Source organism: Nanorana parkeri, unplaced genomic scaffold (assembly GCF_000935625.1).
Source record: "Nanorana parkeri isolate BGI_ZX_2015 unplaced genomic scaffold, ASM93562v1 scaffold906, whole genome shotgun sequence".
Classification (NCBI taxonomy): Eukaryota; Metazoa; Chordata; class Amphibia; order Anura; family Dicroglossidae; genus Nanorana; species Nanorana parkeri.
The window spans coordinates 599,337-613,379 of NW_017307174.1; the positions used below are offsets into that span (position 1 = coordinate 599,337).

At 44.2% G+C, this 14,043-nt stretch overlaps 1 protein-coding gene across 5 annotated transcripts in view; it reads left to right on the top strand.

The window, feature by feature from the left end:
* Positions 1-14,043, top strand: part of ANKRD17 (ankyrin repeat domain 17) — a 111,532-nt gene that overhangs the window by 19,526 nt on the left and 77,963 nt on the right. The window contains exon 1 of one of the 5 annotated variants that reach the window (XM_018565999.1): positions 13,826-13,974. The exons of the other annotated variants lie outside the window; for them this stretch is intronic. Coding sequence (XP_018421501.1) covers positions 13,921-13,974 — 54 coding nt within the window. The 5' untranslated portion in view covers positions 13,826-13,920. Of the gene's footprint in view, positions 1-13,825; positions 13,975-14,043 lie in introns of those variants that run through there. 5 annotated transcript variants of the gene reach the window in all.

Sequence of the window (14,043 nt, forward strand, 5' to 3'; positions counted from 1 at the left end):
AGAGGTGCAGTGGGGGAAGAAGGGCAGCTGGAAGGCAGAGGTGCAAACAGCACAGCAACTGACAGCGATCTCTCCTACACGCTGGGCGTAGGCTGGAGCGGTCTGATCCCGGCTTCCGACACAGGCGTGAAGAGCAGCGGTGAGTGAAGGGACCACAGACTACTGCAGCCGGCTCCCAGCGGGGAGGACGACAGAAGAGCATAGCTAATTATGGCGGCATAGGTGGTGGAGGAGGACAGTGAACTGGCTGACAAAAGCCCAACCGCCAGGATGCAATTTTTAGTCGCCATGGCGACCTAGCACCTGGGATTTGTCGAGACCTGCCTTAACCCATGTGCCTGTGGTTCTATTCCATTGCAATAGTAATTTATAGGTGTTTCTGGAACCTAAATGTGTGGTTCCTAATACAGTACAAAGTTTTGTCTTTAATATTTTGGTAGGCAATGGATATGCAAGCATTGCTAAAATTTGGTAGAGAGTATCTAGAAAGCTTGGCGTTTAAATAATACCTTTAATTGGCTAACTAAAAGTGATATTCAAGTAAAAAAAAAATTCAGCTATTTTAATTGCTGATTAAATCACTTAGAACGAATGCTGCATCTTGATGTTTAAAAATGTTAGTTTCCTGCAGAATCAGCTGGTCCCCTGAGCACTGGTCCTGATATCCTGCTTTAGAGTGTCTCCTTTCTCAGAGTGCTATGCAGCCACCCTTGTGTGTGCTAGTAAGCTGTGCATGTCTCCACAAACACACAGGCACAGCAAATCAAGCTACTTCCCTCCTCCCTGGCCTCCTCCCCTCCCTTCTCTAAGCTAGTAGATGAACAGTTGCTGGAGTCTGCACTGTCCTTTGTGATGTTGTACTTGACACAAAGTTCAGGGAAGCTGAGCTGAGAGACTTGAAAGCAGCTGTTCAGAAACATGATGATTGTAAGTGTTTGGGCAAAAATGTAAAGCAATTCTTTGCTGGCCAATGTATATTTCTTTGATCTGTATTCATTACTGAAAAACGTTTTTGAGAGTTTAATACTATTATGTTATTAAAGATGCAAGCTTTTGGGATAACGTGGATTCCTTCCTCGGGTATTAATGCATTTTGTGTAAAGCCTGGGGAAGGGTTCTAGGTTATTCAGAAAGTTTGCCTCTTTAATACCTTAAAGTGACACTAAACTCAGAAGTTAAATCTTAAAAATCCATTCAAGTAGCCTAACTATTAACAAAACTGTACTTTCCTTGTGCATCACTCAGCTGTAGATCCTCAAATCATCTCTGAATTGGTTCTGACACAGTCCTTCCTTCTGGTGGTTCCAAGCTCACTGCTGTTTGGCATTGATCTCAATACAAATTGGTAAACAACATGAGATGGTAGTCCATCACAGGAGCGAGCTTGGAGTAGTGGCTACTTTACAAAACACAGTGACCATGGGAAGAAAAAGTAGTCACCCTCCAGAAGGAAGGACAGTGTCAGCATGAATTCAGAGATGATTTGATGTTCTACAGCCGAGCGATGCACACATAAGGTACATTTTTGATTAATAGTTAAGGTACTGGAATGTATTAAGATTGAACTCCTGCGTTTTAATATCGTTTTAAGTAAACCATAAAGGGTACTACTTGAGATCCACACTTTCTGTATTTATCAGTAGCTAACTCATTACAATACTCTACTACTGCTTAGACGTTATGTGATAAAGTTCACGTTTTATCACCACTTTGTGCTGAAATCTCTTTTAATATATCCAAGGCCAACCAGGCAAATATAACATCTTCATTTTTCTTTTATTGTACTTTGAGAGCTGTTGCCATAGGCCAGGAGTAGTTTAAACATTGCTTTGTTTACATATAGACAGTTTGCACAGTATAGAGCAATATGACTGCACACCAGGAAAGAGAACAAGGAAGGCACCTGACAGATAACCCTTTTTGATTTGATGTCTATAATGGAACAATACATTTCTGTGCTGAATGGCACTTCTATAATAATTGGGGAAGCAGATTCAGACTCCTAACAAAAGAAGAGATCACAGCCACTTAAAGGGTTTCTTAACCCTCCGTTTTTTTTTTTTGCATAAATCTACTGCTAGCAAGCGCAGTTTGGATTTTCGGGCCGGGAGACGAGGAGAGACGCAAGGTAAGTCTATGGACGCGTGCACCCGCATGCAGACACCGTGGGATCGGAAAGTGCCAGCAAGGACAGAGGAGTCAGCGCTGGATCGGACACCCCGCCGCAGCGATGGAGAGAAGGCTGAAAAGGACAGGAAAGAAGATCGGATTAAGAGACATCATTTAAGGTAAGTGCTGACATTAACATTGGGGGAGGGAAAAAATGTTTTGACTTTAATGTCACTTTAAACGTGTGCAGGGGCTGCCGTTTTCTATCACAGTACTGTCTCCCCCACCCTTCCAAATCTGTACTCTGTTCTGGTCTTCAGTTGTGTCTTTACTCAAGCTGAAATCTTATCAAAAATAAATGTTTGCTTTGTTGTGGGCCTCTTGCACACATGGAAAGTCCACTTGCACCTTGAGTAGCTACTGTGGCTCTTCAGCCAACATTTCCAGTTGCCTGATCTAGGGCTGCAACTAATGATTGATTATTTTCATAATTGATTAGTTGGTCGATTTTTTATTTTTTTGATTATTTGGATAAAAAAATTAAATACCATTTTAAATTAATTTAAAAAAAGATACCCAAATGCAGTGTTACAAACTTAAAGTTTACTGCAGAATAAAACTGCATGCATTTTTTTTTTGCAATCACACTGCACTTGAATGCATTGCATTGCGGTACTGTGGGTTCCAGTGCGGGCGATCACACTGTGGGTGGGAGGCACGTTTGGGGTGCCATTGAAATTAATGCACCTCTCTCAGCAGAATTTGTCGGGCTGAAATGGAAAATTAATTTTTTATAATTTTCTTTTTTTTAAATAATTGTATTGTGCGCTCATGGCGCTTCAATAGCTTCAGCCAGGAAATGACAGCTGCAAGTGACAAGATTCTGCAGATGGCAGCTGAATGTAAATACAGCAGGTAGTGAGCTCGTGCAATATCCAGCCTGCTATTGGCCATTTCAAATTGCGATAGCCAATAGCAGGCTGGGTATTGCACCCGCCCACTGCTTACTGTGCCATCCTCCCAGCGTGGAGGAGAGAGCTAGAGGATCCAACTAACTAATCTATAATGAGAATAGTTGACAACTATTCTCATCGATTAGTTGGTTACACCCCTGTAATGGCCACTTGGCTTAAGTGCTGGATTGAAGAACAAAAAGGTTTTGCTGTATCTTCCCTTCACAGATGACCCTGTTTTCTTTTAGGAAAGATTTTGACAGGTTTCCCCAACAAAGAAGAGGCTTGTGTCTCATTGTGGATTTAAAGGCTTCCAATGCCCTTGATTTGTGCTTGGACATGGAGATTCAGTTGGGGCCTTGTGCCAAGTAATACCTATTGTGGTGGATAGTGTTTCCAGCTGTAACAGAAGGCAAATACTTTACCTGCTTCTGTGGAAGATCGTGAAGATAGACTCCATTCGTCTGTGCTGGGGAGGAGTGCTAGACACCCTGCCAGTGCAGGGCTGTTGGTTGCCAAAGAATAAAAGTCTTAAAATCCATTTCTTGGAATTTGGAGTGTTTTCACCTTGACCATCTTCATTGAACCTTGCATCTGTTAGGTCATTCATTGTGATGTCATGGCAGTGACATACGCCAGCCACTAGGACGAATGCAAGAAGCTTAGGGGCATCCCGCTGATTTTGCAGGAAAGTAGAACATTTAAGCATCAAGGAGCAGCATCCATTGTAAGTGATTTCATCAGCATTTGAAATAACTTAAAATCCTTTTGAATTTAATATCGCTTTAAGCTAGGCGGTTTCAGGCAGGAGTGGAACATAAAATATACCTCAGGGGTCAGTTTTGGCCACAGTTGTTTGGAGGCCTTTGGCGACCCACTCACTAATCCTTTCTTTGTTCAAATAGTCACTTATATTGCTCCTGTTCACCTACAGGATCTGAACTTGGTCTTGTCAGTCCTCTGGCAACCGCAAACCTTTGAGTTGATCAGGAATTAGAGCTGCAGCTAACGATTATTTTCAAAATCGATTAGTTAGCCGATTATTAGGTTCAATTAATCGGTTAATCGCATAAACAATAAAATAAAGTTTAAAAAATGGCTCCAGTGATAGGACTACTAGTTTGTATTGAGGTTGTAGTCCATCACAGGAGCAAGCTTGGAGCGGTGGAAGTAAAAAAGAAAAAAAAGATAGTGTGGTGTGCAATATAGTGAAATGGAAAGTGTAAAATTATACAGCAATGAATGCAGAATGGCACCGGCTATAGAGGACTACAAAACCCAGCAATAGTACATTATACAGCTCAATGCAGAATACCACCAGCTATAGAGGAATACAACAAATCGCAGCAATAGTACATAATAGCTGGCGGTATTCTGCATTGCGCTGTATAATGTACTATTGCTGGGTTTTGTAGTCCTGTATAGCTGGTGGTATTTAGCATTGTACCACTTTATAATGTATTATTGCTGGGATTTGTTGTAGTGCTCTATAGCTGCTGGTATTCCGCATTGCGCTGTATAATGTATTATTGCTGTGACTTGTAGTCCTCTATACAGCGCAATGCAGAATATCACCAACTACAGAGGAGTACAACAAATCCCAGCAATACATTATACATACAGTGTATAATGTATTGCTGGGATTTGTATTCCTCTATAGCTGATGGTACATTGTGCTGTATAGTATAGTATACAGCACAATGTACCATCAGCTATAGAGAAATACAAATCCCAGCAATACATTATAGAGTACCATGTGTGGGAAAGTGCAGGCTTACCTGAGCAGTCTTCCAGCAACGTGCTTCTGAGATCGGACCTGTCTATCAGCGGCTGTCATCCCCCCACACCTGCTCCTCCTTACTACATCTCCCCGCGTCCCTTGCCGATCGTGGATGGGCAGGAAATGTGAGGCGGGAAGGAGGTGCGGCATGTGGAGCGTGAATGCGAGCGGGTCTGGCAGCAGCGAGCGTGAAGTGGGGAGGAGGTGCGGCGCACAGCGTGTGGAGCTGTGAACAGGGCCAACTGATCGGAAGCCGATTAATCGATTATTGGAAAAGTTGACAACTTTTTCAATAATCGATTATAATCGATTATGTCGATTAGTTGTTGCAGCCCTATCAGGAATATTTTCTTGTCCCCTCTCTCACAAGGTGGCCTTCCTTGTGGCAATTACACCAGCAAGGGAGATTTCTGGCTGCCCTGTCCTGTAAGGAACCTCTTCTAGTTCTTTACAGCAATAGGTTTGTGTTTAGTCAGACACCTTCCTTTTTCCCAAGGTGGTTTCTAGTTCCATTTGAATTAGGCCTTGTTCACACCAAATGCAGAGCAGATCCGGTCAGGTTTCTGCATACGCACGCTAGTCTTTTAGATGCGTTTTTGACTAAGTTTAAAATGGGCTTTCAGTGCGTTCCAGGCATTTGCATGCGTTTTTGATGCGTTTGCAGATCCAGAGCTGGTAAAATAGGGCCTGCTGCAGTTTTTTCACCTGCTCTGGAACTGCACGCTGCGATGTAAACTGGAGCAAAAAATACCCTTGGAATACATTGGACGCAGTTTTGATCCGGTCTGCTGCTCCGCGCTTGGTGTGAACAAGGCCTTAAGAATTTTTACCTTTGTATCCAGCTCATCCACTTCTTAGATGTGGTTAGGGCTGTTATGCTACAGCTCTGATTAGAAAATTGAACTCCCCTTCTTTTTTTTTTTTTTTTATAAATAAAGAAGGTCCCAAAAAAGGGGTTTTGGGTTTCCGCTCCAGTATTTCCAGCTGGATTCACCAAACTGTTGTTCTGGCTTAGAAGATAATAGAAAAGGTTCTCCTCTTCCCTGTCTGTGTCTAGGCAGGACAGTGACTGCATCATTGGGCATTTTGTCATCATGCTTCTGTGTCTCAGGCCTGTAAGGCTGCAACATGTGCCTTGGGACACTCTGTTACAAGGTGGATATGCCAGTTTTGGTTGTAAGGTGGTGCACACAGCTCTTTGCTCTCCTTTGTTTGGCTGAACTTTAGTTTCTTGTGGTTGAATTTGTATTGTTTGCGTTGCTCACCCCTCTGTTTCTGAATGGCCCCCAAATCACTTTCTGCTAACAACTCCAGGCTTGAGACGTTAACACCCATCAGTAGGGATGCTGCAAACAGCCCCAAAGCAATGTTGCCTTCTGCTTTTTAGAGTTCATTCTGTCCTCTTGAACTTCATCAGGTGTCTCTGGACCCTTTCGGCTGAGGTGTTTACCACGGTCATGCAAGACTTTATGGCTCAAATCTCCTAAGTTTTTGCTGACTCTGATCGCAGAGACCACAAACGTACTCCCATGCCCTTTTCTTGCAGATTCTATAGCTGATTTGACCATGGTCCTAAATGGCTACTAAGCAATTAGCCACAGTGACTGATTCGGAGTCTCTCCAGTGCTTGACTGACGAGTTGCAATCTGCTGCTATTACTACCAAATTAAAGGAGACTGTTTTGCTCTGATTGATATATTGCACACCACTCTGAAACTAGAGAATCAGCCTGTTGTCTTTACCAGTGCTGTCTCCAGCCTTGGGTTGTTCAAAATGTCTAAAGATGGCCATACACTTTACAACCCTCGCAAGACTTTTGTCTTGCGAGGGTTGTAAAGTAATAAAAAAAACGTACAATCTGCCCATCTTGGACAGGCAGATCGCACTTGCGATCATCGCAAGCCCACCCCCCTGAGGGGCGGGCTTCCGATGACTGCAAACGGGCGTGCGCACACCCGCTCGTTCAGCAGTTGCCGAACAAGCAGGCCAATAACTCGCCGAGAATCGTACGATTCCCGGCGGGTTTTCCAGCCTGCTTGTTCGACGGAAGACGTGCAACCTAACAGTAGAAACGGTCGCACGCCTTCCATACACTTTGCGATTATCGTACGATAATCGTGCAGTGTATGGGCACCTTAAGACTTTCACTTTACACCTGCTTATCCAAATATTTCGGAAACGTATGGATGAGTTATGCCCCACAAAAGCCTTATTAGCTTTTTATCCGTTTGGCAAAGATTTTGAACAGAAATGATCCATTCACATTCTGGATTCAGCCGTGTCTTTTCTTAACAAGACACCTACTATACCAATGGAGTATGCATGCAGTCTTCAAGGATCCAAGCAGCTGGAAGCCCTTTGTAGAGTTCTCTTCTTTCTGGCAGGTCCTGCCCTAACCTGATGCTGGCTGTCAACTTGTTTTGTCAAACTGTTTGATCAAAATCCCTTCACTGAGATCCTATCACTGCCGTGGTTGATCCCTTACTTGTTTAATGTGTTGAGCAGATAGATGTATCATTACATTTCAGCGGTGATGATTTGCTTAAAGCCCATAATCTAATTTTTTGCTTGTCTCATGTTTGTTCATATGCAAAGGGTACTCTGGCTAAAGTGCTTGACTGCCGAACCTTTTGTGCAAGAAGTGTTTGATCTGCATGTCCTTCGAGGGACAATGTTTCTTTGAACTGGCTTTTGATAATAATAATAATGATGCCACTGGTTGCAAGAGTCTTTACTCTCTCTGATTGGTAAATACCCCTCTCCAGTGCTTGACTGACATCCTCAGTGTGAGAGGATGTTGATAGCCTCCTGAGGAAGCAGTTTGTGTGGGCTCTGTTAAACAACATGTCTTTAACGGTCCAGATGTTAGTGGTTTGGATGGATCCTAAACCTTCTGAAGAAAAGGAAATCTTTGCTGGAAACAGCTTATTGTTGGATTATCTGGGTCTCCGCTTTTGCATGAGAGTCCTAGACTTAATGGTTGCCGCCTTTGAGGAAGTTATATTTGCCCAGTATCACTTCAGACTTCTGCAACACAACATGTTGTCATCGTGGTACATATTAATTGATCTCTGGACTGACCTTGGTGGCGCAAACGTCCTTCCTTTCTACCTTTTTGGAGGATCCCCAGGATGCATGTCAGGCTGGGGATGAGTCCTGGGCACCCTTTTGGTGAAGGGGGCTTTTTCGTGGAAGTCTCCTCTTCCAATCATCATTCTGGAGTTGCAGATGACCTGGAGGGGTGGTCCCTACACCTGGATGTGTTTCAGAACCTTTGTCATAGGTGGGGGGTGCAGGGTGTGACCTTTCTGACCTTCAGGTTCAACAACAAACTGGACAGGTTTGTCTCCAGCTACAGACATCCTCTTGCGGAAGCGGTGGATGCCCTTGTGGCTCCATGGGATCTGTACACACTGATCTGTGTCTTTCCTTCCCTAAAACAACATCCCAGCCTGTTTCACAGGATTGAGATAGAGAGGTGATCCTTGCTGTTTCGGCCTGTCCAAGGTGGATGTAGTACCCTGACCCAGTAAGGTTTGCCAGATTGTCAGAATGTGCTGTCCCAAGCACTTATTTGCCACCCCGCTTGACAATTTCTGGGTTTATTGGCATGGTTGTTATAGCCCAGCTCCTGGGGAACAGGAACAATTGAGTCTGTGATTGCTTTTATGCTCAAGGCTAGCAAGTCTACTTCCCACAAGATTATGGTATATGGAAGGCATGCTACACTTAATGTATGTGTTGGGATTTTCACCCCAGGAGTTTCTGCGTAGGACAAATCTTATTTCCTCTTGCTGGGTCTGGACCAGCGGTTGGCTCTCCTGCATTATAAAGGGTCAAGTTTCTGCCTTTCCTATCCAGTTTCAGAGATGATTAGCCTCTCGCTTCTTGATTACAACCTTTGTGCAGTGGGGGTCTCCCTTGTCGCGCCTCCATCTGTTCCCCAGTGACTCTGTTGGACCTGAATCTGTTTCTAGTTCAGGAACTTCTTTGAACCCATTAGACATTCCTTTTCTGTGCTTTTAACCCACATTTGTTTTTATTTGCAGCCCTCACTTCTGCAAGGGCTTTTTGGTTTGCACAGGGGCAAGGTTGTGTTGAGGCCCAGGACTTCCTTCTTAACTAAGGTAGTTTCTGCCTTTCACCTTTGCCAGGACATTGTTCTTCTGTCCCACTGTTTGGCTCCAGTTCAACAAATGGATATTTGCCTCCATTGCTTGAATGTGGTTATGATTTTACACTGCTTCTTTCAGAAAGACTGAATCCCTATTATCACCCTGAATGGCGGTGAAATGGGTGTATTGGCTTCTCGTTCCACCATCTCTATGTGGCTCAGAGAGACCATCATTTAAGCTTATTGTCTCAAAATTTGGGTTCCACCCTATCGACCAAGATGCATTCTACTAAATCTGAGTGCATTTTGCCATCATGCAGCTTTACCAGATATGTAAGGCTGCCACTTGCTCTTCTGTTCGTACATTCATACATATATTTTAGTCTCCTCTGATGCTAGATTCAGACAGGTTTTTTATTCATATAGAATATAAAGTAAACCTGCATGCCTGTTGGGTCTTGGCTATACTAGATAATTTACTCAAAATTGATGAGCTGTAACGGATTTTATTGAGTCACCTATTTACAGGGCTTGAAAAATCCGCGACAAGAGGACTGTGGAGCCCGACGAGCAGCTTCCCGGCTGGCCGTTGTAATTACACGGCCGGCCGGGAGCTTTACATTCAAGCGATCAAGTGTCTCTAGAGACGCTTGTATTAGCAGCTGTCACTGCCGTTGCCGGTCCCGAGATCCGCTGTGCCCGATGCGGCCGGGACCGTCACGGCTCTGTGACAGGAGATCAAAGGGAGTTTAGTACACGATCTCCTTTTGATCTACTCTCCAGTCCCGGAATGCAGGAAGTGATGTATATCACATCACTTCCTGCATTCAGTGTCACTCTCCAGCTACAGAAGCTGATGAAGCGGATCTCTGCTTCATCAGCTTCTCTGGGGGTCCTTGGTGACATTAGGGGTTTGGAGACCCCTAATGTCTCCATAAAGAGGACCTGTCATGTAAATTGGCTATTACATAGGGGGCTTTTTAGCCCCCCATGTAATAGCAATAAAGCTGTGCATAAAAAAAAAAGTAATACTAAAATTAAAGAATTATAAAAAAAATAAAGAAGCATAAAAAAATTAAAAAAGAAAACATTTTTTTTAAGTCCCCCCATAATTTCTAGGCATAAATTAAGTTTATGCCTAGAAATTATGTTCATTAAAGGAGAACTATGGGGTAAGTGCTTTTCCCCATAGTTCTCCTAAGGGTCACGTGAGGACATAAACTAGCGTCCTCCCGTGACATAAAGCTCAGTATATCGCGAGCTACAGCTCACGGTATACTGAGACCGCCCCAGCTATTACTGTCGAGATCCACCCAGCTGCGTGAGTGACAGCTGGCTCTGCCTATCCAGAGGCAGAGCCAGCTGTGCCCGCCCCCTCCCCCGTTCGTTCCGCCAGTCAACGCTGGAGGATCAGAGCGGGGGGGGGGAATCCCTACAGGGAGCCATGAGTAACAGTCAGCTCTCTACAGGGACATGATCGAGAAGTGAGCAAGCAACGGTATGTGTTCGCTCACTTCCCGATCTATTGAGCCGACGTGTGACAGTCTCATTGTCACACGTCGGCTCGAACTATGAGGTTGAGTGATTTTCACTCACCACATAGTTCTTCTTTAAGTCTATGGAATCTTATTCTTAACTCATTCAGGATGGCTTAAACAGCCATATCTATTATTGCACTATGATTAATCCTTTTTCATTTTTACAATGATTCTACAAACTTCAATTAATTACAGCCATTGGATTAGAAAATGCCTTTTTTTAAAGAAATGTATGCATTTGTTTATCTACCATACAGTGCTGACGTATGTATCAAAACCTACACTTATTTGGTGTCCCTGTTGTCAGGATAAATGGAATAAATTAGAGAAAATATTTGAAGTAATATTTAATACACAAAAAACTTTAAGCATTAGGCAAACTAAAACTGAATTGTTTGTTTCTCTGACTAATAAAGTAGTAGAGTATTGTACCGCGTTATAAAAATATATTCAGGATATTTTTTTAAACTATCAAGTCCCACATGTGCTAAAAAAAAGTGAAGACATAATGCTGGTGTGTAGAGTGGTTAAAACGTTATTGCTGTGAAATGGTGCATTAATGCTGAACTTCACAAAGCCTCAAATACGCTGGTAAAATTCATATTGTGGAGATGTTTTACCTGCCAGAGGATTTGTATTCCTGTCCTTCCAGTCCTGAGATTTACACAACTCTAACAGTCTGCAATTAGGTAATACAACAACTGGACATTCAAGGAGAAGCAGTAGACGGATGAGTTCATCTCTTTCTCTCTCGCTCTTTTCTTTCCTGCTATCAGCCTGTCCCCTGTTAAGCACATGGAGTGCACCTGATTGGCCCCTTGTGCTGCTTCCACTCGGTCTGAGCTCTGCTGTACTGGGAATACCAAGTAAAAGTACTTACACTGTGTACAAATGATGTGGTAGATTGATTACAATGCTGCAATAATGTGCTTTGTTTGTATTAATCTGAAGAACTATGGGGTAACTCTTTAATCTCATAGTTGTCGTAAGTGTCACGGGAGGACATATACCAACATCCGCCCATGACCCAAAGCTCAGTATATAGCGAGCTATTGCCCTCTATATACTGAGAGCACTGCAGGTAGGACGGATCCTGACAACTTGGAGATCCACCCACCCAGCTGGCTAGTTGACAGCGGGCTCTGCCTACCTAGAGGCAGAGCCAGCTGTGCCCAACCCCTCCCCCGTATGTTCCTCCAGTTAATGCTGGGGAGGGGGGAATCCCTGCGGGGAGCCGTGACTAACAGTCACCGGTCACTGCTGGGAGACGATCGGGGGAAGTATGCGAGCGAGCGACTGTATGTGTTCACTCACTTCCAATAGAGCCGACATGTGACAGAGTGGAAATCACTCACCTCATAGTTCTCCTTTAAAGCAAGGTGACAATGCCATACACTAGATCAGTGATTCTCAACCTGTGTATCCTCAGGACCCACATTTGTGCTTGGCCATTGAGTCGCAACCCAAGCACAGCATTAGGGTACCGCACATTCCGGTGTGGGTGGGAGGTGCGTTTTGGCTACCATTCAATTGAATGCCAACTCAACACACCTCCCACACTAGAATGCACGGTAGATGGGATTGCATGGTACATTTTAACACTACTAGTGTGAACGGGCTCTCAGAAAACACAGACACAATCACACACTTGCAGACTTTTTTTTTTTTTTTTTTTTAGGGCCACCCAGTCTCCCTACCTTTACAAGAACTGGAGTGGATCCTCAGCCTGGGGTCCAGTGGGGGCTGTGAGCTGTAGAGGTGGCGGGAGCCAGAATGTGACATCACTCCAGTCCAGGCACCTCTACAGGACACGTGAGGGAGCTATACGCACATATGGATGGAGCTCCCTCGCGGCCATAGCCCCATTCCCACCTCAAGCAGACACTTGGCACGGGGCAGCATATTTTGAATAGCTGTGTACAAATGACAGTGCTGCGGGTGGGGGGGTGTCTCTCGCCAAAAAAAAAAAAGTGGAAAGCATGCAGCAACCCACTGAACACAGGGTCACGACCCACCAGCCAGTTGAGAACCAAGGCACTAGAGGTAACCATGCCAAAACCCTACAATATGATTATATAATCTAGTTGAGGTCTACTGACAACTGTGTATGCCGAGGTTCTGCCTGATTGGAATAAATTGTTTGGGTAGGAACTTGCGTCAAATAGTTGATGGTAGATTTAACGCAATTGTACAGAATGGATTGTGGCGTGTAGCGTCGGCTTTAATGGCATGATTCTTGTGTTGAACAAGATTTAGGCTCCATTCCCACTGGTGTGGCCGTATGAATATGTACGGACCGCTCTAAACAGTAAAAACAATGCACTTTAATGTGTGTTACAGTTCAACAGACTGGGCTTACCCGGGGGTTCCAACAGAGATTGCTAGGGGTTCCATGAGCAATTTCTGCCTCTTGAATAAGTACCAAGGACCCTTTTAGCTATCTGTGAGCCTTCATTTACATGGGTGGATGTGGTTTGATCTGCACCCACAACCTAACTTGGTGGCTACTTGGATTTGTACACATGCTGCAATGCTTTGTTCGCGGTCGTGCCAAATGTTATCCATCATGTGGTGTTTGGCAGGCGGTGCAGCTTGGAAACATGACCATTGCAGCCAGTGGGACCATACTTTCACTTGATGCTGTTTTTAAATGCAAAATCCCATTTGGGTTTAAAAAGAAAAATCAAACAAAATACGGCAGTGGGGAATTTAAAGCTGGAGCAGACAGAATCTGAAGTAGTTGCCCATGGCAACCAATCGGCCTCTCTTCAGTTTATTCAGTTAAGCTTTGAAAATGAAAGGGAGAAGCTGATTGGTTGCTATGAGCAACTGCTGCAGTTTTGGTAATTTCCCCCTAATAGTGTGTCTCCTGAGCGCCTGTAATCACAGCTGCCCAGCACCCTCTGAAAAGCCTGTGAACCTAGCTAGTGTAACGGGAATGTACACAATTGTAAGGCACTTTCTGTATGTCATGTACTATGAGCTATAGATATAGAAGATCTTGTTCCCTGACACCGGAAGGGTATTTGGCAGCTTCCTCCATGTTAATAGGCTGGACTAGATGTGTATCCGTGTTTGTAAGAAGTTTTTTTTGTGTCTAGTCATGGAAAAGTGGTGACTGTTCCTTGACTTTGCTCTCCAGTTGTTTCAAGGCATTATTGTGTAATTGTCCACGATTCATCGAGGGTTAAATGAGACTTGTAAATATATGCGGCTCATAGGAACGAAAAACAGCTCTGTGGCTTTAAAAGCCGATTGTGTGAGTCACCCCTGTGTGTTGGTAGAGGCCTGCTCTGAAACTGCAGCGCTGCTCCGGTGTGGCGAGAATAGAATCTTCCATTTCCTCTTCCCTCGCTGACAGAGGAGGGTTCCTGCTGGCACTGATCTAATCATAGTGCAGTAATGGATATGGCTGTATAAGAAAACATGGTAGACACGGCAGCCGACATGGAAGCATATGTTTTAGAAGACATCCTCGAGGTACTAGAAGGAACGGAGATCGGGGCAGCTAAGCGGAGAGGGAGGAGGGCGGAGAGGGACGGATGTGGA